Consider the following 26,773-nt stretch of genomic DNA (forward strand, 5'->3'; position numbering starts at 1 on the left):
TTAGAGCATTTACAGCACTTCACACTCGGTGCCCCAGGATGTGTCGGAACAGAGGATTAGCTGGATGAACTAGCTTTGTGGGTGTCTGAGGCAATATAGCAAGTTTTGAAAAAATGGATAACACTTAAGTTTATCTTTAAGCTGCAAATAAAATATTTACATTTGGGTACGTACATACAGCAAAATAGCTGATCAAAACACTACGAATTTGGAATTGTGATCACTTGGGTTGACTTCTCCCTCTGTACTCTGAATAAAAGAAGGTTGGTTGTGTAAATTATAAGTGTGAAAAATCCAGTAGAAATTGGTAAGATGTTAACTGAACCAACTGTGTAGACTGTAAACGAAAATGACCAACCCGGTTTCAGTATCGTTATGAAAACAGAAATAACGGGGACGGTAGCAGACCCCAAATGGATCAGCAAGGTTTCCTTTGTTCTGCAAAGGAGTCAATCAATCGGGCACTGGCAGGGCTCATTTTCTGGGTACGAAAATGGCCCACTGGTTACAGAAGGAGTCTGCACTTAATAGGTTACAATAAGGGTGAATTAATCATTGGAGACCAAGGCAGGACTTGTTGTTTGGGGCAGTCAGGAAAGAAGTTGTAAAAACTCCAAAATTCACTGAACCTGGGAAAAGCTCAGAACACTGCTTATCTTCCTTCCTCTGGGACCCATTGTTACCCAGAGCTTCACTATTTGCTTTTCTTCTTCCAGGATTCACCGACTCTGGGTAATGGTTAAAGTCCACAGCTCACCTTTCAGTATCTGCCTCCCTCCTTCAGGGCCCATAGTTCCTGGAAGACAATTTGCTGGGAGAGGTTTAGTGTTTGGCTAATTCCCTCCCTCCTCCAGAGCCACAGATCTTTCCGTTGTTCTTAGGGGTTGTCTCATAGAAATATCATTTTCCATAACCCTTCATATACAAATCAAAACTCATAAAAACATCCTTTATTCTTTCTGGTTTCTTACCCTCTGTAACAGTAGTAATACCAAACCTAATTTCATCTCTACCCCATGAGCTCCCACTGGGTTTACTACAATAACTGCCTAACTAGTCTCCCTCTTCTATACTTTTTCCTAGCAAATCATTCTCTATGCACTGATAAGAATTATATTGTAATACCAATTTGGTCATTATGTCTGGTTCGTGATGTTCTGTGTCTCCCCAGCAGCAGTATAAGAGAGCAGCTCTTTGGAACTGCACACTTCTTCCATGGATGTTTCTGACTCTGATTAGACTGACTTTGTCTCTGGCTTTGTGAAACTCTAGGAAAACATTAAGACCTAGCACAATGTGACTTTTCTCATTGCTACTCACCTTCCAAAAAGTGTGCTCTTGGTGCAGTAGTTCATCAGGTGGGGTGATATTCCTGCACCTCCATCAGGGTACTGGCCACAAGCTGTTAGACCTGTTTGTTTTTCCCCTGCTAGGATGAATACAGGAGGGTAAGGATTATGTCTTACTCTGGCAGCTTTTGGTGCCTTGCATGTGGGGAGCCCTCGGCATATGTTTGCTAAACTAAGTGGCTTCTGGTTGTCAGCCATGTGCCCATTTGCCAAGCGAGCCTGGCAAGGCTGCTCTTGGGGTCCCTGGTGAGACACCAGTTTGAGTTATAGGATTAATGTGAATGGCTTGGAATGGAACTTTTTCTAAAACAACCCACACTTAGGCTTCAGGCTTCTTTTGCCCATCATCTAAATTAATGAGATTGTGGTGTATTTTATTATATTCTAGTGAAAAAATAAACACTCGGGGCTTTATTTTTCTAACCCTTTACACAGAAATCAAAATAGGTGCCCATTCTGCTATTCACTTCCTGTCTGTGCCAATCAGCACACACACACACACACACACACACACACACAGCCATAGAGGAACACACCTACTGACATAGACTAATACACACAGATGCACTCGTACTAACACATTGACACATATGCACAGATGTACAGCCACACACACACACACACACACACACACACTCAGGCACACTCATGCACACTCCCACGTGCACATATACTAATGTGCACGCTTAATTAATAGTCCATTTGATTTCATGTTCCACACTGTCCTGTAGTTTTGTTTTTTCCCTGAAGAATTCTTAACAGTTTATTTTTCCTACGCTTCCTACTTAGGCCTTTTTGGATTTTGACCTTTTGGATGTACTCAAGATGCGAGTTCCTTTGATAACTGTTTGAATCTCAAATGTGAAGTTGCAATGCTTGATGAATAAAACAGGTATCATGAATATAGTTTTGCATTCCATGCGCACTTTTGTAGCACGCTAGACAGTCTCTAATGACTTGATGGCACTTCTGTATGAGTAAACAACAGAATACTCCTCAAACGAAAGGAGATACTGAGTATAAGGGAAATGTTATAAAATATGAAATGGTATAGAGAATATGTCAATGTCCTATTTCAGTATGCTTTGGGAGGATGAATTTCATTCGACATCTACTAGGATGAAGTTACTAAGTAAATTACTGGGGAAAGTAATACCACAAGGGGAAAAGTTTAATCTGTTAGGAAAATAAAGTCTAGATGAGCCATTTACGTAATATCTGAGGTGAGACTCATTACTAGCCATCTTCCTCATTTCAACCACCTCACACCCGCCAAAGACCTCGGTTAGGTCAATTTATTTAAAATCAACCAATTTATTTAAAATCAACAGAACTTAATTTCTTTGAAAATAGTATTTGATTCTGGTCTTTCATGGATTCAGATAAAGCTTTCCTTTAATTAATCCAAATTGTAATAATATAGATTGCATGTAAATCTATTTACATTGTAAATCTTCATGTTTCATAGAATTAATAAATATTCAATACTGTTTAAGTTAAACATTGAATTGTGTGAGATGGATTTTTAGATGTTTTCTCTAGGCACACTCCAAAACCATCAAAGACAAGGCCTAGCAGCTCTCACAGGCTCTCAGCAAAAACCGGGAAAGAAACTCAGGTTTCTCTGAGATCTGTTTAAGATCTCAGCATCTGAAACAATTAAAAAAAAACAAAAAAAAAAAAAAAAAAACCACTACCTAGACATAAACATGCTCCCCTCAAAATTGTATAAGTATACAAATAATTTTAAATGCCTACCTATATAAATAACACAATTGTTATTATGTAAAACATAATATACAATTATTACATAAATATAATTAAATATTAAATTATATTAATTGTATATATACAAATATATGAACTCTACACACACACATATGCACATAAAGACTACACATGGGATGCCTGGGGAATCTTCTAATACAGGTATTACGATGGAAAGCCTGTCCCCATCTTAGATCTATGAAATTAGAAGTTATCTGTGTCAACTGTATTGTTGATAACAATGTTTAATATTAGAGTTTTGATAATTAACAATAATCACAGAAAATATACTGAGGACTTACTGCATTCAGTCACTTTTCATATGTTATCTCATTTAATATTTACTGCAAACCTATGAAAAGATATCACATTCCAGGTAAGGTCTATTTGAATCACCCCATTAGTAAGCAGAAGCACCTCCACATGGATTTGACTCCCTAGAAAGTGCACTTCATTCACTTTTTGGGTAAGATGCTCCTAGCTTTACTTAGACAGTGAATAAACATGACCAAACCCCACAAGTCAATTCATGATTGGGAATGGCCATTTTTAATTATGGAATCAAAGTGTGAAATGCAGAGGAAAAGTACACAGTTATAAAAAGTTATAAAATTATATAGTTATCTCAAGAAACAGGAAGTTCTAAGCTTTGAAATGTGCATGATGCTGTCTATGCACTTTTGAATGTTAGATGCATAAGCAGAAAAATAAAGTCCATGGTGACATGCCCTTGGAGGATATTTCTGTGTGGTCAAACCTCTCCAGGGAGCCAGCTGCTCCCTCTCTTTCTGTAAATACCAATCTGTGATTCCTTCTTTTTAAAAGAGAGTCATAATTAGAAGTCAGGGTATTTTCCTAGAGCAGATGAGAGGACAGGATCTAGCGGTTGACAGTCTGGGGAACATCTATTCATAATTATCATTTCTTTCTTGATTTCCTTCCCCATGTGTTTTCTCAGTCTGATGTCTCCTCTGCTTCTCTCTGTGTACAGACTTACCCTGATTCCTCTGCTCTCTGTGTAATCTGAGCCCTTCACTTTGGCTTACTGTCTCCCTGTGGTCCCAGCTACTAGGGCTTCCTCTCAGCTCAGCTTCTGAAGTTTCCAGGTTTCCAGTCCTCAGGGAATCACCCTTTTCAAACTGTAGGTCAGAAGGTCTGGTTTGGAGGTCACCAGGTATTGGCTGTTTGCTTTCAGTTATTTGTGTTTTGGGAGTTTAGGAGTAGAATGACATGATATAAAAAACATGGCCAATGATTTCTTAGAAGGTTAGTGGACAAGGATCCCATGGGAGACAGTATAATATCTTTTGGGATCTTTCTGTATTAGTGATCTACTTTGCTAAAGTATGACTGTTATATGCACTGTAAGCCATACAAGAGACTTTTTACCTCGGTGGAACATAAAAAACACGTACAAGCCTTTCTAGGGGAGTAAATTCAGTTTCCTATTTTGAGCCCATTATCACCTGCTTGTAGGGACAATGAAACTTGAACAAGAGCAACAATAAAAACTACCACAAAAATGTTATTCATTGGTCTCTTTTTATATAGATTATGAATAATATTTCTAATAGATCTAAAGAATGAATATAAATATCTATATTTTACAAGAAAAAGAGACAGAGGTTCAAGAATCTTCAGTGACTGGTCCATGGTTAAGAATGTTAAGACTGTGGTAAACACTCCAGACCCTCTGATTCCCAAACCTATGTTTTTCTACTATTTTTATTATATTGATAATACTTTCAAATTGTAACATTAAATATACTTTAAAGAAATAGGAGAAAAATGCCCTACTATATTCATACAGATATCAGCCATTTCTGTTTCTTTTCCCTCATTTCTTAATATTTCACCTTTATTTCTCTAAGATATCACTAGATGGAGAGTTTTAGGTTGACAGGTCATCTCTTTGGGCACCTTGAAAAGTTTGTATGGTGATACAAATGGTGGTCCATGCCTATAATCCCAGCTGCTTAGGAGGCTGAGGCATGAGGATTGCAAGTTCAAAGCCAGCCTCAGCAACTTAGGGAGGCCTAAATAACTCAGTGACATGCTGTCTCAAAATAAAAATTTAGAATAAAGGGCTGGGGATGTTGCTCAGTGATTAAACACTCCTGGGTTCCATTCCTGATTACCCACCCTTGCACCCCACAAATAATAAAATAAAAAAGTTGTACTGTCTTTTGGCCTCCATTATCTTTTTAAAAAATTTTTTTTTTAGTTGTAGATGAACCTTTATTTTATGTATTTACATGCTTTGCTGAGGATCGAACCCAGGGCCTCATGCATGCTAGGCAAGTCCTCCATCACTGAGCCACAACCCACCCGGCCTCCATCATCCTTGATGAGAAATTTTCAGTCCATGAGGATTGCCATTCCCTGTATGTAGTGTGTCATATCTTCCCCCTCTGGCTACTTTGAAGGCTTTAAATATAGTTTTCAGTAATTTTATTTTTATGCATCAGTACTAATTTCTTTGAATTTTTCCTCTCTGGATTTGTGTGTGTGTGTGTGTGTGTGTGTGTGTGTGTCTGCAACTTTGACTTTCACCACTTTAGGGAAATTTTTAGACATTTTATATTTTCCTACACTATTATCTCTTGCCTCCAATGACAGTCAATTTGTCCCCCAAATCTCTGGAATTACACTCATGTTTGTTCATTATTTTTTTTTTCCCTTGCTATGCTTCATATTGCTGGTGACTGTATAAGTTGCAATACAGAACTTCACAGTCACTTCTCCAGCTCTCTCCCCTGGGGGGTTTCCTTCACATCCTCTGGCTTCTAGAGTCCCCTTTTCCCAGTTTCTCTGGCCATCAGGATTGAATTCTCTTATTAGAGTTTTGGCCTTCTGTGCTGTGGTCAGTTGCCTACATTTGGGCCACAGAACTACACAGCAAAAGAAAGGAGACAATCTAACAAGGCCTCCTCCACTGTCACTACAACACAGGTCCCTTCTGCTTCCCCTGAAGCAAGGGTCAGATCACCTTTCAAAACCTTTAATGATCTTTCCTCCACTGGGTGCAGATCTATATACGAAGCTGATCTGGAGGTGGAAGTACCCACGTGCCCCCACCAACCACCACCACTGGCTTGCAGAGGCCTCTTTCTCTTGATCTCTATCCACGCTGATGCACTTAACTAATTTTTTTTCTTTGCTATTTGCCCTTTTCACCGTTGCATGGTTCCTAATTTGGCTTGCCTCCAGGCCAAATCCAGGTGGAGAAAAATAAAGAAAAAGAGAAAAACAAAATGTGAAAACCCTGCTCAGCCAACTTGACCTTTCTGATTTCCCTTCTCAATCTGCTGGCTACTATTCACTTGGAGGGTCTTCAGCCGGTTGTTGGTCATACATATCCAGATTTAGTTGTGATCGGCAGAATCACAAAATGAGATCCTTATTCCTTGGACTGCGTCTTGGTCGTGTTTCTCTCCTCCGAGCACGGGCTTGGCACAGAGCCCACCGTGTGATAGACAGCGCCAACCATTCTGCGAGTGAAGTGAATGAAAATGAAAAATGTGAGACTCATCACTTATCCCTTAAAGTCTGGCAAATATTTGGCCTGTAGTCTGCCACTCTCACTTCCCACGCTCAAAGCTGCCATTGATGATGCTTGTTCTTTGGTCTCCACTAGAGATCTGTTCCAGGACTGCAAGAATACCAAAAACCCACGGATACCCAAGCCCCCTATATGAAATGACATAGTATTTGTATATCCTCTGCACATCCTCCCTTATCTTTACACCATCTCTAGATGACTTAGAATACATAAAGCAATGTGCATGCTATGTAACTAGTTGTTATATATATCGTTTAGGGGTTAATGCCAAGGGAAAAATGTCTATGCATGTTCATTGCCGGCATGATTTTGTTTTTTAAATATTTTCTATCCAAGGTTGGTTAAACCCTTAGATACAGAGCTCATGCATTTGGAGGGACAACTGTATTTCTTTGCCGCTCTACTCCTTCTGAGCCTAAAAACAGCTGCAGGATACTTTTAACAGCAGAGTTGGAAGCACTGGGGAGTGAGGTAAATGCTGACCTTTTGTTCCCATCGAGGTCTAACATAACCCACAGAAACCCTCTAGCCTTCCTCTCGCATTCAGCTGTGAGGGCTTCTCAAATCTCATCTGGCCATCCTCTGTTCTCCAAGGTTCCAGCTGATTGATATAGTTCTTCCTTGCAAGCAGGACTGTTGAGAAAAATAACTTTTCACTTTGCAATAAAGTTCCTATGTTATTTTTTAATTATAATTTGACGAATATGTTTCACTGAGTTTTTTTTTTTTTTCTTTTACATGAACAAGAATTCATTTTCTTCTTTTAGCCTTAGGGAAATTGTGACTTTGTTTAATAGATTGGTAATTATCCAGCTCAAAAGAGATTATTAGAATTCCTTTTCATTTGATTACTATATATCTCCAAACCTACAGTCCATTTATCAGCAGCTGCATCCATTCACTTGGCCTTGCTTGTCCTTGACTATGAGACTCTTGAGCTTCTCCTTTTGACTGTTCCTAAATACAAACATTAATAGAATGTGGTATTCCTTAAGTATATCTGATATAAAATTTCAGTTTTTTTTTTAAACAGACCTGTACAAATCTTTTTATAATTGTATCGATTGTATCGGTCATTTTTTAAATTTTATTGCCTTAGTTATTTCCAACTGAGCTATGATCTAAATAGAAATGTATTTTTTGCTTAGGGGCTTGGGGTGATTATCATCAGCTTTCAGAGAATCATTTCTGTACAAAGTGCTTGGGAAGTGTTTGTGATGTGAATGTCTATTCATGCCTTTGTACATTTGCTGGGAAATACCCACGTCTAACTAGCAACTGGCACTTGCTCAAGAGAGCTTGGTCTGGAATTTTAAGTGTTGCCACTTTTAAAATGGGGAATCTGGTCAGGAAAATGAGCTCCTCTTGTGTATGAGGTATGTGTGTGGTGCAAATTCTGAACATAAGTTGGGCACAGTGGCACATGTCTGTAATCCCAGCAGCTCTGGAGGCTGAGGCAAGAGAATCACAAGTTCAAAGCCAGCCTCAGCAACTTAGCAAGGCCCCAAGAAGCTATAGTGAGACCCTGTCTCAGGAAAAAAAAAAAAAAAGTGCTGGGGATGAGGCACAGTGGTAAAGTGCCCCTTGGTTCAATCTCTGGTACCAAAAAAAAAAAAAAGAAAAGAAAAAATTTGGAGCTCAAGACTTATTGAAGGTCACCATCATTGTCATCACTGAGTCCAAGGTCACCTGGCAAGGAGTCCTGTTTAAAATAATTCAGGACCAAAGCCTAGGATTTCATCTAGCAGTGCTAAGAAACTTACCATGTGACAGCCTGCTGTGTCCATAATCTAAGTGTGTTTTTCTTTCCTTCTTTTCTCCTGTGATGTCCAGTTTACCGTGGTTTCTGGGCAGTCTTGATGCTCCTGGGGGTGGTCACAGTGGTGACCGCCAGCTTTCTGATTATCTGCGCAGCCCCCTTCGCCAGCCACTTTCTCTATAAAGCCGGAGGAGGCTCCTACATTGCGGCAGGTACGTATAGAGAAAAGGGTGAGATTCTGGCCTTGGATTTTCTCTATATGTTTGTTATTCCACTTCTAGATATTTGTCTAGATTCTGGTCTTCTAGTAATAGTAATACAATAATGTGCATGTGCAAAAATTCCCAGGTGCTAGCTGTGTGTCTGACTCTATTTTGCACTTGTCACCACAATGACCCTCTTGATTCTCTGTGTTGTCGTTACATAACAAGAATACTGAGGCTCAGAGGGGAGAGGTCAGCAGGAGCCTTTTTATCTTTCTTGCTCCATTGATTTCCTATCGGTAGAACAACAGAGGGCACAACATGTCAGGCTATAGGTACATTTTGTATGCTCTTGAACACATAGCTCCTTGATGATATTTTTGAAAGATATGTCAGCATGATTTACTTATAATAGGAAAACATGTTTTTCTACATCATCACCACTGAGTTTTCTTAATTGTGGTTCACCTGCATTATCTAAACACACACTTTTCTGTGCAACACCTGCATTTATTTAAGTTGCACTCCAACAAATTTTTCTAATTTCTGCAAAGATGATCATAATATAGATAGAAAAACATGAGATAGATGACTTTTGTGATTTTTTTCATTTAATTAGGAAGTAAAACCAGACCACTCTTATGAAAATACAAGCACAAGGCTGGTATTTGTAAAGATGACAATTGTAGAAAGGTAGATGGGCTCCAATATGACTGGACCAAATTGCCCAAGACTGTGCTGTATTTCGGCATCAGGTCAGACAGAGCATTTCTATGGAGACTGTAGTGACAGGTGATGAGAACAGAACGGGGAGCTTTGCTACCTTTGTAATCATAATTTAATCAATGGTCATTTAGCAAAACCCTCTAGATAATATGATGCTTAATTCTGCTGAGGACATAAAACAATGATCAGATATGGATCCTCTGTAAAAAGCCAAAAGAAAAAAAAAGTCATTCTAGAAGAAGCCTGTTTAACTGATCTTTTCTTCCATTGACTTTACCCACCAGGGCTTGTCAGTTTTTAGTAACCCTTTTTGGTTGAGGTAGAAGTCACACACCATACAGTTGACCATTTTGAAGTATATACTTCAGGGTTTTTTTTAAAATATATTCACAGATGTGTACAAATATCACCACGCTCTGGATTCAGAACCTTTTCAGTGTGTCACAGAGAAGCCCCAGGCTTCCTTCCCCTTGCTCCCTACCTGCCCTGAGAAGTCCGCAGCCTACTCACTATCACCCTGGGTTTGCTTCCTTCACATAATTGGACTCATATACCTGTGACCTTCATGTCTGGCTTCTTTCACTTAGATATCAACATTTATAATCTCTCTGCTTTAATTCATAATCTGTAAGACCAAACCCACTATGTGTGTTCCCTAGCATCTTCCTCACCAAATAGTTTATCTCCCCTACACCACATTTTATCCTTGACTCCAACAAAATTCTAGTTTGGGTGCATGTTTGTCTTCCTAGAAATAAAATCACTTGCCTAAAAATGTGTAAACGTGTTCCTTCTGATTCTTTTTTTTTTTTTTTTTTTTTAAGAATTTGTTTTTTTAAGTCTTTGGCTGTTTGTATTTTTGGTGGTGCTAAGGATTGAGCCCAGGGTCTGGCCTGCGCCAGGCAAGCCTCTGCCATTTAGCAACACCCACCCCTACTTTTCTTATCTCAGTTCCTTATCAAAGGGAATATGTAATCACAATAGTACTAACACATCATAAGTAGCAAATTTGTTTTAAACTTTTATTTGATCCTGGGTTTAATCCTGTTATAGAATTGCATAAGAGTTTGCATGTGTGTATTTAGTATTTTTGAAAAATAGTTACTTTGGGTCATTTTTTTTTTCATTTTATAATTTGTGCAAGGAAGTAGTATATCCGGAGAATTAAACTTGGCTGAGAACATTGCAGGAAGACTAAGCAAGCGCCTGCTATGTACTCACATAATCCTAAAAATGTGACCAGGGGATTTTCTTCATTCTGCAGGTCTCCTGTTAAATACCCTAAAGCCTTCCCTTCTTTGTGCTTCATGCAGATGACTCCTGAGAGTTTTTCAGTATCTGGGGGTTCTGGGTACCCTATTTTGAAAGCAAGACAACTAGATGATTATGAGAATCCTTTCTTTAAATTTGACTTTTAATTTCCTTGATGAGACAATTCTATGTTCTTTGTGTCTGATCATTTGTTTTGCAAGAGCAGAGAGAAATATTCTGTTGCATAAGATAAAATGCTACTATTCATTGTATGATCTTGGGCAGGAAAAGTCATGTGCTTACAGATAACTAAAGATGATTGTCCACTAGCAATTTCTTCCACTAAAGAATCCTTTAAAGCACTTTTGAAGCCAATAAATCAGCCTTCAACACTTCTCCACAGAAGGATTTTTAAAATCTTATAGCTGTGTATTATTAACAATCCCTGGTAATAAGGATAGGCATTCTACCCCTTCAAAATCAAAGACGAAATCTTACACACTATCCTAGGAAAAGATGAAGAAAAAATGGAGGATTTTTCTTGTGCTAGGTTTGTCAGCCAGCCAAGTTCTTTTCTGTGCTACATTTAATACAGATCCATGCATGTAGTCATTTACTGAGCTAAATTGAATTGAATTTCCAATGCTTTCTTTGGTTAGACTTTATATTTTCAAAATGAAGACATCTCAAAGGATGTCTAAATCTCCTTCTTTTAGGGCCTGCCTTGCCATCGCCCACCTCGTCTCCTGTGCCTGCTGTGTGCCAGCCTTGTGCTCTGCAGAGCAGTTAGGAACAGGTGCAGCGCAGGCTCAGGGTGCTTGTGGCTGCTTTATCAATGCCACAAACAGGACTGGACACTCTTTATCTAGGCAGATGGCCTTAGGGAAGGGCACGGCCAGATTCCAAATGGCCATTGCTGGGTGTGTGCACATAGAAAGACTCTTTGGCATCAGTAAGATGACTGTTTGGGGCATTCCATGCTTGGCAGATGATGCCGATGTCACAGCTGTCGGATGGGAGCGGAGGGTGGGCTCCTGGTTTTCCCCGCCCGTGCTGGGCCAACAGTCTCCGGGCCAGGCTTGGGGGACAGCTTCTTTCTTAGGCAGGGCAGGCCATGTATCTCCTGGGGAGGGTCAGTTCCTCACAGAGTATACAGTCACTGTCAGGACATTGCAACCCCAAGCTTGTGTTTCAGTGACTTGTTATTCACCTCAACAAACCTCAACAAGCACTTGAGATCTGTTTTCATGTGGACTCATGGAGAATTCTGAAAGGGGTTGACCTTTGTCTTGTCTTGCCAGAGGGAAAGCATCAACCCTTTATCAGGGGAGGCAGGAAAGCTGCAGAAGGAGTCAGAATGGGCAGGCAAGGCGGTCCAGACATTGGGTTGTACAGAGAAAACCACCACATAGCCGATGCTTCCTAATTCCAGTGACACAAAGGGACATCAGGACACATGTTGCTGTTTGAGGAAAATGTGGAAGTACCCGAGAAAGGATTCAGATACTGATATTGAAGGACAAACATGAAAAACCAGAAATGGGCATTTGAAAGCATCATCAGGGTAGAGACGCTTTTCATACTTGAAATCACGTGGTCTGGGATGGTGGTCTGGAACGACTGTAGAGATGGACAGTCTGTCACCTGGATGCTGGGAATCGGGGAGCTTACGCACCTCAGCTAAGTTTCTTGTTAACCCCTTGGGGTGAAGAGATGACTTAGACACCTGGTAATTCAAAGGATGAGACCAGCTTCAGGCCCAGGTGTGCTAAAGGAAGTAAAAGCTGCTTTTGCTGTAGTCTCTTTCTTTTGTGCTGATGGAGGCAAAGCTTTGGCTTGTCCCCAGGCCCAAGTCTGTTTGCTAGGTCCCATTCTGTGACTTTCCCTCTGGGGCAATGGTTTCCTGGACTGTGATTGCTGATCAGGGCCATGAGCAGAGCAAATTATCCTGAGCCATGGAAATCCTCCGCCACGTGGGACAAAGAGCCCGATGCCCAGCCTCCTGTGGACACTCTGTCCCTCCTGCTTCAGAGATGCTTTGTAAATGAGGAGTGATGTGAGCCTCCCCAAAATTCTAGACTAAGAAAGGCCAATGGAATTAAAAGGAATAGAACAATGATATCCCTCACTTAGTTACTTGGAAGCCAGGGGACGTGGTTCTGAGGTCACTTTCCTCCAGTTGAGAGATCACATGGCTCACACAGAGGCGCTCCATGTCATGCCTGTCTTCCTCCAGATAAAGAGGAGTGTGGTATTGCTCAGAGCAGGAGAAGGGTACAGTACCTGGAGGCAACAGAAGACCCAGAGCAGGAAGGGATTAGGAAAGAATTGCTGACCTGGAGGCACCCACGTCTCCTCTGCATCCAGAAAACTCCAGGCTGTCAACAGCCACCGGCGGCCACTGACGCCAAAGGGGACTCTGTGTGAGAGAACAGGCCTGGGTACAAATACTTGGCGATGGTGCCTTTCTAAAGCATCTGTGTTTTCGTAGTGGCTATAGAAACGGGCTTTCAGGTGAAATCAGAAGCCCGACTTTCCAATAGGGAATGGAATATTTCCCCAAAGCCCAGGAGATGGATGGAACACGAAAAAATTATTCATAAAAATGATTTGTGCCTGGCCTACCTATCAGCCAGAAGGACTTCTTACAGTAGAAATAGCCTCCTAATTTTAATGATCTGTAGAAGAGCAGTTTGGATTTCCTCAGAGCTTCTTGTAAGCAAGACCAGACATTCTGGGCCATGCTCTAACTCCTGACCAGACAAATCTAGGGATTAAGAGGCCAGATCAAATTGGTGAAATTTTTCTGGAAAACCTTGAACTTCAAATTGGAGTTAATACACTTCCTCCAACTCGCATATCTTCCTCTTTAAAAAAAAAATCTGTTTTCTTCTGAGAATTAGAGCTAAGGCTGGTAAGTGAATATTTTCACTCAAATGAAATCCTAGTTATCCTGAAGTTTATGTAAGGGTCTGCCATGTGCCTTGCAGTGTGCTGCCTCTTGTCCTATTTGGGAATTTATCTAGAAAAGCTGTTAGATTACAGTGTGGGAAGGCTTTCCTTCAGGTGAGTGTAGTTTTTCTGACATCCTCAGTCTGACATTTTTCATAAATGTCAAGTGCTAAAATCAACCTTGTTCAATATTACATAGGAAATAGTTGCAAAGAGTTTTAATTGCAAACATATTTTGAAATGTTGCTACTTTTCTTTCTCCGATTTTTCCATGGGTGTTTTTTCCCTTCCCTCTCCCACCAGTGCTTTTCAATTTAAATGTGTCTGACGGATTCTCAGAACCTGTTTCCAGTGGGGTATCCACACGTGACACGTGGAGAAGGGACCCAAAGCCCTAGAGGAAGAATTCCAAATGCATATTTCAAACTCTATTCTGAGCTTGGAACCTCTCAGCCAGGGCAAGTGGGAAGGAATGAGTGGGAGAAGAAGCAGAGACAGAGTAGTGGTTTCTCCAGGGAGAGAGGTGACTGTCCTGGGGGCCCCTCACATGGCTCTTCTGTGTCCTTGTTGGAGACATTCTGGGCCATGCTCTAACTCCTGTCCAGACAAATCTAGGAATCAGATCAGAGACCAGATCAAATATAAATTTGGTGGAATTTTTCTGGGAAACCTTGAACTTCAAATTGAAGTAAATACACTTCTCCCAACTCTCATATCTCCCTCTTTAAAAAAAAAAAATCTGTTTTCTTCTGAGAATTAGAGCTAAGGCAGGTAAGTGAATATTTTCATTCACATGACAGATTATTACGGGGTACAATAAATCTTCATTAATTTCAGGGAGTTTTCAGATAAGTAATATGTCAAGATTATTACTGGCCATGGAAAGACAGAACGAATTCCCAAAGTTTTATTCTTTTGCTAAACTCTCTGTGTTACTAGCATCTACTATTTACTCAGGATAGTAAGAATTTAATTTGCCTTTCATTCCACATCTCCCCACAAATAGTCAATTTGATCAGAAACAACTAGAATGGCTAAAGAATTTTTTTTGGCTTTTTAACTCAATTGTATAATTTTTATGAGACTTTTTCTTCTTCTTCATATTTTCTTGTTATGGAAAAAGGCACATTTGGTATAGTCTCATTAGAATTACCATATTGATTTATGCTCAGAGCTTGTTCTAGAAATAATTTTTACTTTCTATAACTAAAGGCCTGGTAGAGAGGGGCAGGGGACTTACTTGACTGAACTCTTAAAGCAGAAAACTTCCTTAATGTGAATGAGTAAAAGTCTGGATTCACCTTCTGTTCAAGATGTTCAGTACTAGGACTGTGGGATGACTGGTGCCACCTTGTGGAGAGTTGTAGTAAGACACTGAGGTAATCATTTCCTCACTTTGCCATGGGAGATGATTCTTCTGCTTCTTGGCCATCCTGAAATAACTCAGTCACATGCAACACTTTAAAAGATTTCAGAGAGTGATAGTTTCTAGACATTAGCAGTAGCTCATGCCAGAGCTTAAGAAGGATGATGATAGCAAACACAGCCTAATGTTTATCAGGTGTTGCTATGTTTCAAGTATGGTGCCAGGTGTTGTATCTCATTCCGTTCCTCAAGACTGTTTTCTGAAGGGACACTTGCCCTTCATTTCTATTTTCCCAATGAAGACACTTAGATGAAGGAGTAACAAAACTTCTCAAGTGTACTGAGTAAAGTGTAGAGTTTTCTGGCCACTAAAACTTTAGGGTGAGATTTGAACCAGTGTGGTCAGAATCTAGGCTTGTGCCCATCAACAATATCCTGAGGGCTGGGCTGGGGCTCAGTGGTACAGCACTTGCCTAGCATGTGTGAGGCACTGGGTTTGATTTGACTCAGCACCACGGTAAAAACAAATAAATAAGTAAAAGTCCATCAATAACTAATAAATATTTTAAAAAAGACAATATCCTGAAAATCAGTTATTGTGAGTAATAACATTCAATGAAACCCTGCTTTCCAGGTTAAATCCTAATTGTAAGGATGCATAAAACCTCAGGATCATAATTGTCAATAGAGAACAGAGTATTGAGTATACAGATGTATAATGCCGATAATTATCATGCCAACCTCAGAAAGTCAGAAATGTTTGGGAAATCCAATATACTTTATGTGGGTTCAAAAATATGAGTCTGGAAAAATGAAAGAGAAGAGGCAATTAATGAATTTGGAAGGTGGTGTGGAAAATTCAAATTAATGAATTTGGAATGTGCAGCAGGGAATATTGGGAAATCAGATAGGTGTAACCATGATATTACCATGTAAGGGATTACAGTTGTCTCAGACAATTGGAGAAAAATCAGCAGGAAACAAGTTCTGAGAAACTGAAGAATGGAGGGAAGCATTAGTTGCTCTACATTTTTCTGAAATATGATACATCAAAATGAGCATAAGCTTAGTATAAGAGAAAACAATAGCCTATTAATGTAAAGAAGAAAGAACTAATTGTTACAAAACACAATCCAAACTGTTTTTTAAAAATTGAGCTTATTTTCCCAGAAAAACTATCTCATTCTTTAATGAATGCAGTAATTATGAGATTGCTTTGGATATATGTTACAATATGATGATAAGTTTTACGTTTTAACAAATGTGGAATTGGCATTCTCCCTTTTACTTTATCTAACATGTAGAGAGAAGTGTATGTGCTGGACCTAGGGCTCCGGCTCTGAGAGCAAGTCAGCCTGCTGGATCCCCATCCTTTGCTAGTATGATACCTGGGGCCTCCTGGGGACTGAGAAAGGCCTCAAGCACAGCAATTCTTAAGGTTTCTAGCACATAAAAGGGGAAAACAGGCTTGCAAATACTTGGCATTTTAAAAGTGCTTGTATTTAATTACTTAATGCTCTATACTTAAAAAAAATGCATAGGTGAAATGACCCTATATGTGATAGTCCCCCACCACACTCAGGGGGTATATTTTAAGATTTCCCATGAATTCCTGAAAACTATGCATAATATGTTTTTTTTTCCTATGCATGTGTCCTGATGATAAAGTTTAATTTCTAAATTAACCCATTTTGTCCCACTGTTACAGATGTGGAACATCTAAAACACTTACATATAGTAAATAATATAATTATACAATAATGACAATATAATTATGTAACTAATAATTGTAATGATAATTAATATTAATTAACATAATAATATATATGTTCTAGATTAACATTTCCAACCTATATTAATGCTCCTGTGTTAATTTTATTGAAATATTTATAAAATTAAAAATTTGAGGCTTAATGAGTTAAGCACAGTAAGAAATTGAGAGCAATAACTACCCAATAAAATGGAATAATTGCAACAATATACTGTAATAAAAGTCATTTAAAATTTATGAATTACTTATTTCTAGAATTTTCAACTCAATATGTTTGGCCTACAGTTGACCCTGGGAATCTGAAACCATTGAAAACAAAACCACAGGTAATAGGGGACTGTTATAGAATATAATTTGCAGATATCATCCAAAGTCTAATTGGGAGTCTTTCCTGAATGCAGGACTCAAATCCAATAATCCCCAGGGGCCCCAGGGCATAGTGTGAAGGAGCACTCCTGGGAGGTGAAGCCGCCTGCCGGTCTTCACAAAGCCAGCTTCTTCTCCTTTTTGGTACCCTAATTGAGGGTCCCCAAGTATTTTGAGAGTCACTTCTCTTTCCAAAGGAGTCCAGGAAAAAAATGGTGAGAGAGTGAGTGATGCTGTGTTCCCAGGTTGAGACCTGTTGACAGTGTGCATTTCACACTTAAGCTGCATGATGTTCATTTACATGTCATTTTAAAATGTTTCCAGTAATAATGAAAGTTTTAAAATGAATGAAGGGACTAAAAACAACCAGTCACAAAACAATCCTTGTGCCTCAGGCACTTGGAAAACTTAATCACTCTGAGTGCTTTTAAGCAACTGTCAAAAGTTTTGTTTGGAAAACTGTTGTTTGAGGGAAGATAATTAAGGCAATTTTTAAAAGAACTGTGTTCTCAGCTTTAGCAAGTCTCATTGAAGAGAAGGGAAGGACCTTTAGCCTGTGTGGACTTCAGGTCTCTACCTACTCTATCAGTAGGACCTGGTGTTCTTAGTGCAATTAAGAAAAAAAAAAAAATTTGTCTAAGCAAATGCTGTCCATCATTTCAAAACTCTCTATATATCTTAGAACATAGCAAAGCAACATATCCCTAGTTGCTTAATTCTTAATAGTTGAAATCAAGAAGCAACTCAATTGTTCATCAGAAGATGACCAGATAGACAAGTTGGGGTGTACTCAGGCAATGGAGTAGCACCTCCAAGGCACAGATGGATCCTCAGTCGTTATGGTCAGTAAAACAGCTGAAAGCATCGGGCAGCATATCATTATGATTTCACTTACAGGATGTTCTAAGGGCAAAACTAAGCCATTGTCTAGAGGCTTTGGTGGGTGGAGAAACGATGGGCATACAGGACCTCTCTGAGTGAGGAGTACATTGTTAGTGGGTTGGGACTACACTGGTGTTTACATTTGTTAAAATTTATCAAATCACACACTGGGAATATGTACATTTTACTCTATAAAACATACATCAATTAAATGAATAAGAAAGAGAGACAAGAGATGGGAATGTCTTCACCCATTAGAAAAACCTTCAGACTATTGGGGTTTAATATAATACCTTCAAATATCAAGAATTGGCTCATTGAATGAGTGCTCACATGAGAAAGATCAAAACCTGCAAAAGCTCCCCACAGGCATGTTGTTAGTTGGCTGTTCAGTGTCCAGCACACAGATGTAGGAAAAGCATTCATGACCACTGCTCCTCTGATTTTTTTTTTTTTTTTTTTTTTTTTTTTTAGTACTGAGGATTAAACCCAGGGGCACTTAACCCTGGAGCCACATCCCCACCCTGCTTTTAATTTGTTTATTTAGAGACAGGCTCTCCTTAAGTTGCTCAGGGCCTTGCTCAGCCACTGAGGCTGGCTTTGAACTTGTGATCCTCCTGCCTGTGTGCTTGAGTGGCTGGGATCACAGGCGTGTGCCACGACACCCAGCCGTGATTACCATGCTGAATGAATCGCTATGCTTCTTCTTAGAAAATTAGAACAAACAGATCCCTTATAAGTTTACTCTTGGCTACAAGTTCACCACTCTACTACGGCTGCTCTCCTTGACACTCTCACACCCCCAGGTTTTGTCTTGGTCTCTGTACTTAGCACAAACTCCCCTGGTAGCTCACCAGCAGTTCCACCTAAAATTCTACCTGCCACCCGCCGCCCCCCCCCCCCACACACACTGCCTCCTTATTTTTTCCCTACTGCTGGGAGGTCCTGAATGTCTCCATCCTAATGGCCACACCTGCCTTGAGTTCTAGTCTGAGATGTGCCTCAGGGGAAATGTGTGACCCTGGTGGACAATTAATCAGAGAAGACCTCTTTCTCATCTTCTGAAAATAGCCTCCATGAGTCAGCTGATGCTATCATCTCCGGATTTTATGATGTCTACTTCATACTTGTAGGTGGACGCGCTTGCTGGATCACATCCTGTGTCTAGTGTGGTTGCACCCTCCAAGGAGAGGAAAGACCATTTTCTAATTCTAAATTTCTTTCCACCTTCACTTCCTTCATAACACTTTCTTTTTTTTTTTTTTAATTACAACCTCCAATGGCCTTTCTTAAGCCTATTGGAAGTTGACATGAGTCGCCACTGTGTTTGTCTGGAAGCCAAAGAAGAGGCTCGAATTGATGCTTCTTCCCCAAGCAGCTGATCACTGCCTTTGATTTAATCTAAATCACCTTCAGAGAAAGTTTAGTTATATCCAAATGGTTCAAGATCAAGGTTATCATTCTTAAGTAAATTTAAAACACCCTCTCTTTAAAACAAAAGCGTGTCTGTACAAGACAAGAATAAAGAAGTTCCATTTGCCTATTTTTTTTTTTTTTTTAGAAGAAAAGTTTCATTTCTGTGGTTAATTTTCTCTCAAGGGAAAGTATTTTTAACTCTGTTTTTTTTTTTAATAAAAGCAGTAAAAAAGATTTTTACAGCATGCATTATTTTATGTCCTTGTTTTTGTGAAATATTAAGGAGGCACACTTTTATTTCTCAGTGTTTAACCTGGACTTGGGGTAATTCTCATGTTTTTGTTCCATATGGTGACTATCATATGCCGTTTATGTATATTTTATATTTTGTTTTCATAGTTCAATTACATTCCTATGTATTTGTGATGTAATTTTATATGTCCATTGTCTCAAAAAAGAGTTCCTTTGGGAAAAATTTTTAACTTTGTAAGATAATCCATACAAAATCATAAGTTTGAATGATTTTTCTGCATGGTACCAATAAGAGACTCAGTGTTCTCTTTGTGCCAATTATTCACCCCTGGTTTTATTATGATCATAAATCTTCTTGGGCTTTGGTGTCACATTTTTTTTTTCAACATGTTACTTTTTTTTTATTAGTTGTAGATGGACACAGTACTGTGTTTTATTTTTATGTGGTGCTAAGGATCGAACCCAGTGCCTCACATGTGCCAGGCAAGTGTTCTACCACCCAGCACAACCCCAGCCCCTGGTGTCAAGTTTTGATTCTGCCTCCAGTGACCTATTTCATGAATTTTAAAATTTGACTTTAAAAAATAGTATAAAAATTTAATTGTAAATAAATTTGTGCTTTAAAAATATATGATAAAATTTAAGAATAATATTATTTAAAAACAAATTGCTACCTAAATGTTAGCAATAATTTCTATTTCTGCTAAAAATCACTGGGGCAAATGAGTTGGAAATGTAACTTATCTGTTCCTTAAGCCAGTTATTGTTTCTATTTATATAAATGAGAGTCTTAAGGGATATCAAGGAATAATAGTCTTCTATTTTGTCCCAGTGGGGACATTCTACCTGGTAAGTGGACCACATCAAGGCGGTTACTGCCCATTAATAGTCACGCTGTCCCACCAAAGGGAGACAGGTACTGCTGGGTGGATGCACACCCTGACTCGCCTCCTCCCTGTCTCCCCCTCCTCTATCTTCCTCCCAACCTACAAGGCCACAGACTTCTGCCACACTTTTGCTTTCAAGTCATTCATTTGGGCTTGATGAAGACTATCTCCAGATCAACTGCGAATCCTTTCACCCAGAGTCTCCATTTGAGTTTTGCTAATGTCCCTTCAATGTCTTTGTTGCAGAAGGATCTAATCCTGAATTGTGGATTGTCTTTCCTTTTTTTGTTACTGGAGTCTCCACCAAACCAGAGCAAGTCCTTCAGTGGCCTTCATGACCTTGACACTTGAAAAAATAAAGGTCTTTGATTTTGTAGGATGATCTTGAATTTGGGTGTTTGCTGTTTCTTTGTGACTGAACTTGGGCTTTGCATTTGGGGGTACACTATCATAGCAGTGATGCTGGGTTCTCCCCAATGCAGTCCATCGAGTGACATGTGATGTTGATTTGTCACAGCCCTGGTGATGTTAACTTTGATCACTTGAATATGGTGGTAATGCACTGCATTTCTTTAGGATAAAGTTAATATATCCCCCTTTACAACCATCAAGTATTTTGTGGAGAGAAATTCTGAGCCTATGTAAATATCTTTTTATTCTATCCAAATTCAACTCCTGTTTTAGTGTCACTTTTAGTTTCTTGTCTGAGTTATTGAATGAATGCCAAGTGGTGATCTCTAATTCTTCCATTTCTTCTACTTTCATCATTTGGTTTACTACTATTAGGGATAGCTTTCCCTTCTTTGCATTTATTTATTCACTAATCTGTTTCTATTTCTGTGGCTTCCTATTTTATTCAATAAGACATAATGTGGCAGTATTTGATGATCGTTGTCTCAGTTTGGGCTATAGGAGGCCCCATCAAACTGGCTACTAGAAACACCACTATGTTAGCCAGCATTTTGATGCTGTTGTCAAAATAACTGACAGAAACACGGGAGAGGAGGAGAAGTTTATTCTGTGCTCACACTTTCAGAGGTGGAATCCGTGGTTGGCTGACTCCATTGCCCTGGGCCTGAGGTGAGGAAGAACATCATGGTAGAAGGGGTGGTGAAGGGAGGTTGCACATTCATGATGGCCAGGAAGCAGAGAGCGGAAGGAGAAGGGGCCACCGGGAAGATGAACCCTTCCAGGGTACACCCCCAGTGACCTGCTTCCTCTAGTCACCCCCTCCCCACTTGCTTAAGTCACCTCCCACGCACTAGACCTGTCAAGCTAGGAGGGTCTGAGTGGGCTACAGGTCTCACAATCCAATCATTTCACCTCTGAACACTCCTGTGTTCACCCAGGAGCTTTGGGGAAGCACCTCACATCCATCTTTCTTCCAACACGTCTTTACTTTCTGATATTTCAAGATGTCCAGGGTCATGGTGCACATCTTGACACAGCCTGGCTTCACTTATTTCCTTGAGAAGTCAAGGTCTGGACACTTGGTATACCCATGCTACTGGTGATGATGCTTTTAGACCCTCTCAGAGAACAGAGCCAGAACCTATTAGACATGCATGTTTTAAAAGAAACACATAGACACTTTTGCTTCTACATTTGCTTCTCTCCTGTCTAATCTATCTATCCATCCATCCATCTATCACTCTCTATCCATTCATCCAATGGAAATCATGAATTCACACTGATATTCAATTTTAGTCCAATGCCATAGGGCTTATTTTAGCTTTCCATCCCTTTCAAATTTGTAACTGAATTTTCTGGTGATAGGATACATGACGCGAATTAGTTTTAAAGCATTTATTTCTGTATCAGTGCAGCTATAAATAGTAGCCTCTGCCTCTTGTCTTGGCTACAGACCTCATGTAAGGCCCTGTGATAAATTCTTGCTGCGTTATCAGCTAAATCTTTGCCCTTTGGTGTAAACACTTTACCAATGTTGGTTAGCTCGTTTTCCATCTCTCTTTCTCTCTCTCTCTCTCGCTCTCTCTCTCACTCTCGCTCTCTCTCTCTCTTTCTCAACACACACACTCACATGCACACATATACACACATACCACAAGCACCACTTATCATTTAATGGGTAGGGAGGCACTGAGTACTTTACCCCATGGGTGAGATATAATCATAAACTGATTTGATACAAATTAAATGTACTGCATCTTCAATTAGTAAACAAGTTAAAGGCTGTTGTAATAGAAATGACTATTCTTCAATGCTTTTCTAATTTGATTCCTTCTCAAATAATGACAATGTTTAAATGTAAGTTAATTCTTCATTATTAAGAGTCATCTATGTGATTACCCGCAATACACTTTTAATCATCTTAATTGAGTTGAGTTTTACAACTTTTGATGTGTATAGAGCTACTGGCTTTTCACAAGGGCGATTTCCCTTTATCATAAAATATATGAAAGCATGAGATTCACATCATGTAAAAAAGATAAAAACCACAACACTAAGGTGTGCACGGTGTTTGCATAAGCCAAAAGATATTTTGCAAATAACTAAACCAGACCTTCACATTACCAGAGAACTGTGTGTATGTATTTGCTGGAAAATGTATTGGAAGGCAAAGTCACTAGACCGCACACAGCGTGGCCATATTGTCAAAATCTGCTGTACAGCTTTCTAAGGAGTTGGTTTGCTGACATCTATGACTTTACTATTTCTTTGTGAGATACTTGTTGTTCAGTGGCTTTCCCTCTCTGATCTGGGCACCAGTATTTGTATGCACACTGGAGACTACTATGTGAAAGATGTTTCTTATTAGTGAAGCATCTAGGCTGATTCCTCCTTGCTCTGTACCTGGTATCCTGATTATGAGAAAAGTTTAAGCTCTAGTACTGGCACACTGAAACATATTTATGAACCTTTCTTCTGTGTTAATGCCTCAAGATTCTTTATAAAATTGATCGCTCAGTTGGGGTGAGGCATCCACAGTACAGTAGGAATGCAATTAATATGCACAGTGTGATAGATGGCCAGGCTCTTAAAAGTTGATCTCTTCTATCAATAAGCCTCTGTTTCTGCTCTGAGTAGCAGAGTTGCATTACTTTTGAGACATATTAGCATTAGAATATGGAGATTTATACCCCCTAGAGTTTGGATTTGCAATGCCCCTAAAGGCCATGTAATAAAACTTTGATTGGCAGCCTGTGGTGCTACTGAGAAGTGGTGGAACTTTTAGGAGGTGGGGTCTAATTGGAGGATTCCTCAGAATGGGGGGTCCTTGAAGGCGAAATTAGGACCCTAGCCCATTCCCTGTTTTTGCCTCCTGGCCACCATGAGCTGAGCCTTTTTTCTTTGCCACACACTTTTGCCATGATCTTCTGCTTCACCGAAGATACAACAGCAACAGATGTTGGGGATGTGACTCAGTGGTTAAGCACCCCAGGGTTCAATTTCCAGAAAAAAAATACATACTGAAGATTGATTGCACTGTTTTCAAATAGTGTCTTGAAAGTTTGAGGGAGGGGTTGATGATAAATATTCTGAGGAATATGAAACCCCAGGTTCAAGATCAAGAGCCTTATGAAATGGAAGGAAGGAAAGAAGGAAGGAAGGGAGGGAGGGAGGAAGGAAGGAAGGGAGGGAGGGAGGGAGGGAGGGAGGGAGGCTTATTGATAGAAGTCCAAGCAAGCATGGACTTGAACTTCTGAAACCATGAGCCAGAACAATTATTCTTATAAACTGATTGTTTCAGGCATTTTGTCATAGTGACAGAAATCTGATTAACACAATACCTAATGGTTTGGCTGAGTAATTCAATGAGTGTAATAATCCTTAGCATGTTCGAGTTTGGACTTTTGGACAAATAACATTTGCCTTCAAATATATTTTGCTTTGGGACACATCTGAATCCCTAGGCTGTGTGTCTTATGTGTGGAGTTTTCACTTGGTCGGAAATCAGCATAAGTGACTCTCTGTAGTCTGTAGCTTGGTGCAGAGGTGTTAGTCTCCTCTGGTAATTATAGTAACAGTTACTTGAAAATTATATGGCTAAGAGGTATTCTTCCAACTTCAGAGTTCACGAAACAGTCTGTGATATCACATGTCAAGGTCAATGGTTCAGCATGTAATACTTTCTCTACTCTCAAAACCAAGTATGGTTTTTGCCTGGTGTATTATAGTTACATGGAAGTTGTTGATAAATTGTTATGTTGGCTTCTATTACCATCTCTCTCCCTCCCTCCCTCCCTCCCTTCCTTCCTTCCTGATTTCCTTCCTTCCATTTCATAAGGCTCTTGATCTTGAACCTGGGGTTTCATATTCCTCAGAAGATTTATCATCAACCCCTCCCTCAAACTTTCAAGACACTATTTGAAAATGGTGCAATCAATCTTCAGTATGTATTTTTTTTTTAACTGGAAATTGAAGCCTGGGGTGCTTAACCACCGAGTCACATCCCCAGCCCTTTTGATTTTGAGACAGGGCCTCACAAAGTTCCTTCAGATCTCACAAAGTTGCTGAGGCTGGCTTTGAACTCTCAATCCCCCTGCCTCAGCCTTCCAAGCTACTGGGATTACAGGCGTGTGCCGCCGTGCCCAGCAGTATGTACATTTCATGTTTTAAAGAATCATGGATGTTCTTCTCTCTGTATTCAGCACTTTCTTCTCTGTCTTTTGCTGGCACCCATCTTGGCTTCTACTTTCATGGTCCTAATTAATTGCATCTCTCCATAGCTGGGTTATGATGGTATAACTACAATCAGAAAGACCTGGGCTGAAAACTAGCTCTGAAAACCACCATCTGGGTCTGTGTGTTCTTAAAAATGGGAGCAGGGAGTAATGGTACATATTTTGCTGTTTTATTTGATAAGTTAAGAGAGAGAATGTATTGCAGTGCTCACCCCAAACCAGGCATACAATGAAAGAACCAACAAGCGTTAGAGTGCCATCCCACAAGGACTGGGATTTGGACTCTGAAGTCTTCAAACAGGCAACACACATCTGGCGTGTGGTAAGTACTGTTAAATGCACATCAGCAGTGACTATTATTCATCTGCTGAATTAGGCTTTCCCGCAAGACTCTGAAAATCGAAGGTGAAGGGTGAGCCTACTACGAGTACATCATCCCATATATGAGGCAGCTAGTGATACCTGTAGAGGCAGAGCCTCAAGTGATGGTTGGATTTCATGCAGTATTTCTGCGACAACAAGTTCAGAAAGTGACAGTGTTTGTTTTGTCTTTCTCAGGTGTCCTGTTTTCACTGGTGGTGTTGCTGTATGTCATCTGGGTCCAGGCAGTGGCCGACATGGAAAGCTATACGAGCATGAAAATGAAAGACTGCTTGGAGTTCACCCCTTCCGTCCTGTATGGCTGGTCATTTTTCCTGGCTCCAGCTGGGATTTTTTTTTCTCTGATGGCTGGGTTGCTCTTCCTACTTGTTGGACGACATATTCAGATACATCACTAATCAAACCATTGCCTCCCGCATTTTTTGAGAGATTTTTAAAACAGAGCTTATTTGTGTTTTCATAATGGTATCAACATAATGTTAGTTGATTTACCTTTTGTTATCTTGAAGGAATCATTTTACTTATTATTTCCTCTGTAAGAAGGTTCTAGAATTTCTCTGAATACCAACATGTTTGCATCTTTTTTAAGTACTAGCAAGGACTTAATCTCTAGGGAGCAGGTAAATAGGCCTTCCTTTCATTTCATATTTTGGATTTAACAGGGATTGCAAAGGTCTGACAGTAGCATGGGACCCTTACCTGGTCAAATCAAGGTTGGTTTAAAGTCTCCTTGCTCACATCCACTTCTGCCACTGATTGAGAAAAAAAAAAACAACTTAGGAGAAAAATTAAAGATGGAAAATAAATGTCAGAAAATGTATTTCATTTCTTCTCTACCCACATATATATCCATGTACCCCATCGACAGTCTCCTGTAAATTACTATTTTTAAGTAATTATTCATTACTTAAAAATAGACTGCAGTTGTTCCTGTTTACAGGAGCCAGGGACTCCCAAGTTAAAATGGGCAGCAGCAAACGAAACCAAGAGTAAGTTTATTCTACTTTCTTACCAACAATAGTTTGATCACCTAACTTTATTCTCCTAACTGTACATGCTTACACAAACCTTCAACTACATTTAAAAGCAGTATATCTGTATACCAACTTCTGTATACTGCAGACGAGAATTTTATGAATTTAAAGGGGATTAATTATGTAATGTAATATGGTTTAAAATATGTGAAAATCAAGCACCTCAGCTTGGTACATAATTCTATTTGATATTTTAAAATTCTC

General features: G+C 39.6%; 1 protein-coding gene across 1 annotated transcript in view; it reads left to right on the top strand.

Moving 5' to 3' along the window:
* Tmem182 (transmembrane protein 182) overlaps positions 1 to 26,191 on the top strand; it is a 50,449-nt gene extending 24,258 nt beyond the window's left edge. Inside the window, exons 4-5 of the mRNA XM_076833518.2 lie at positions 8,512 to 8,649; positions 25,713 to 26,191. Of these exons, the coding sequence (XP_076689633.1) occupies positions 8,512 to 8,649; positions 25,713 to 25,933 (359 nt within the window). The 3' untranslated portion in view covers positions 25,934 to 26,191. The remainder of the gene's footprint in view (positions 1 to 8,511; positions 8,650 to 25,712) is intronic.
* The last annotated feature ends 582 nt before the right edge of the window (positions 26,192 to 26,773 follow it).

Source organism: Callospermophilus lateralis, chromosome 14 (genome assembly GCF_048772815.1).
Source record: "Callospermophilus lateralis isolate mCalLat2 chromosome 14, mCalLat2.hap1, whole genome shotgun sequence".
Classification (NCBI taxonomy): domain Eukaryota; kingdom Metazoa; phylum Chordata; class Mammalia; order Rodentia; family Sciuridae; genus Callospermophilus; species Callospermophilus lateralis.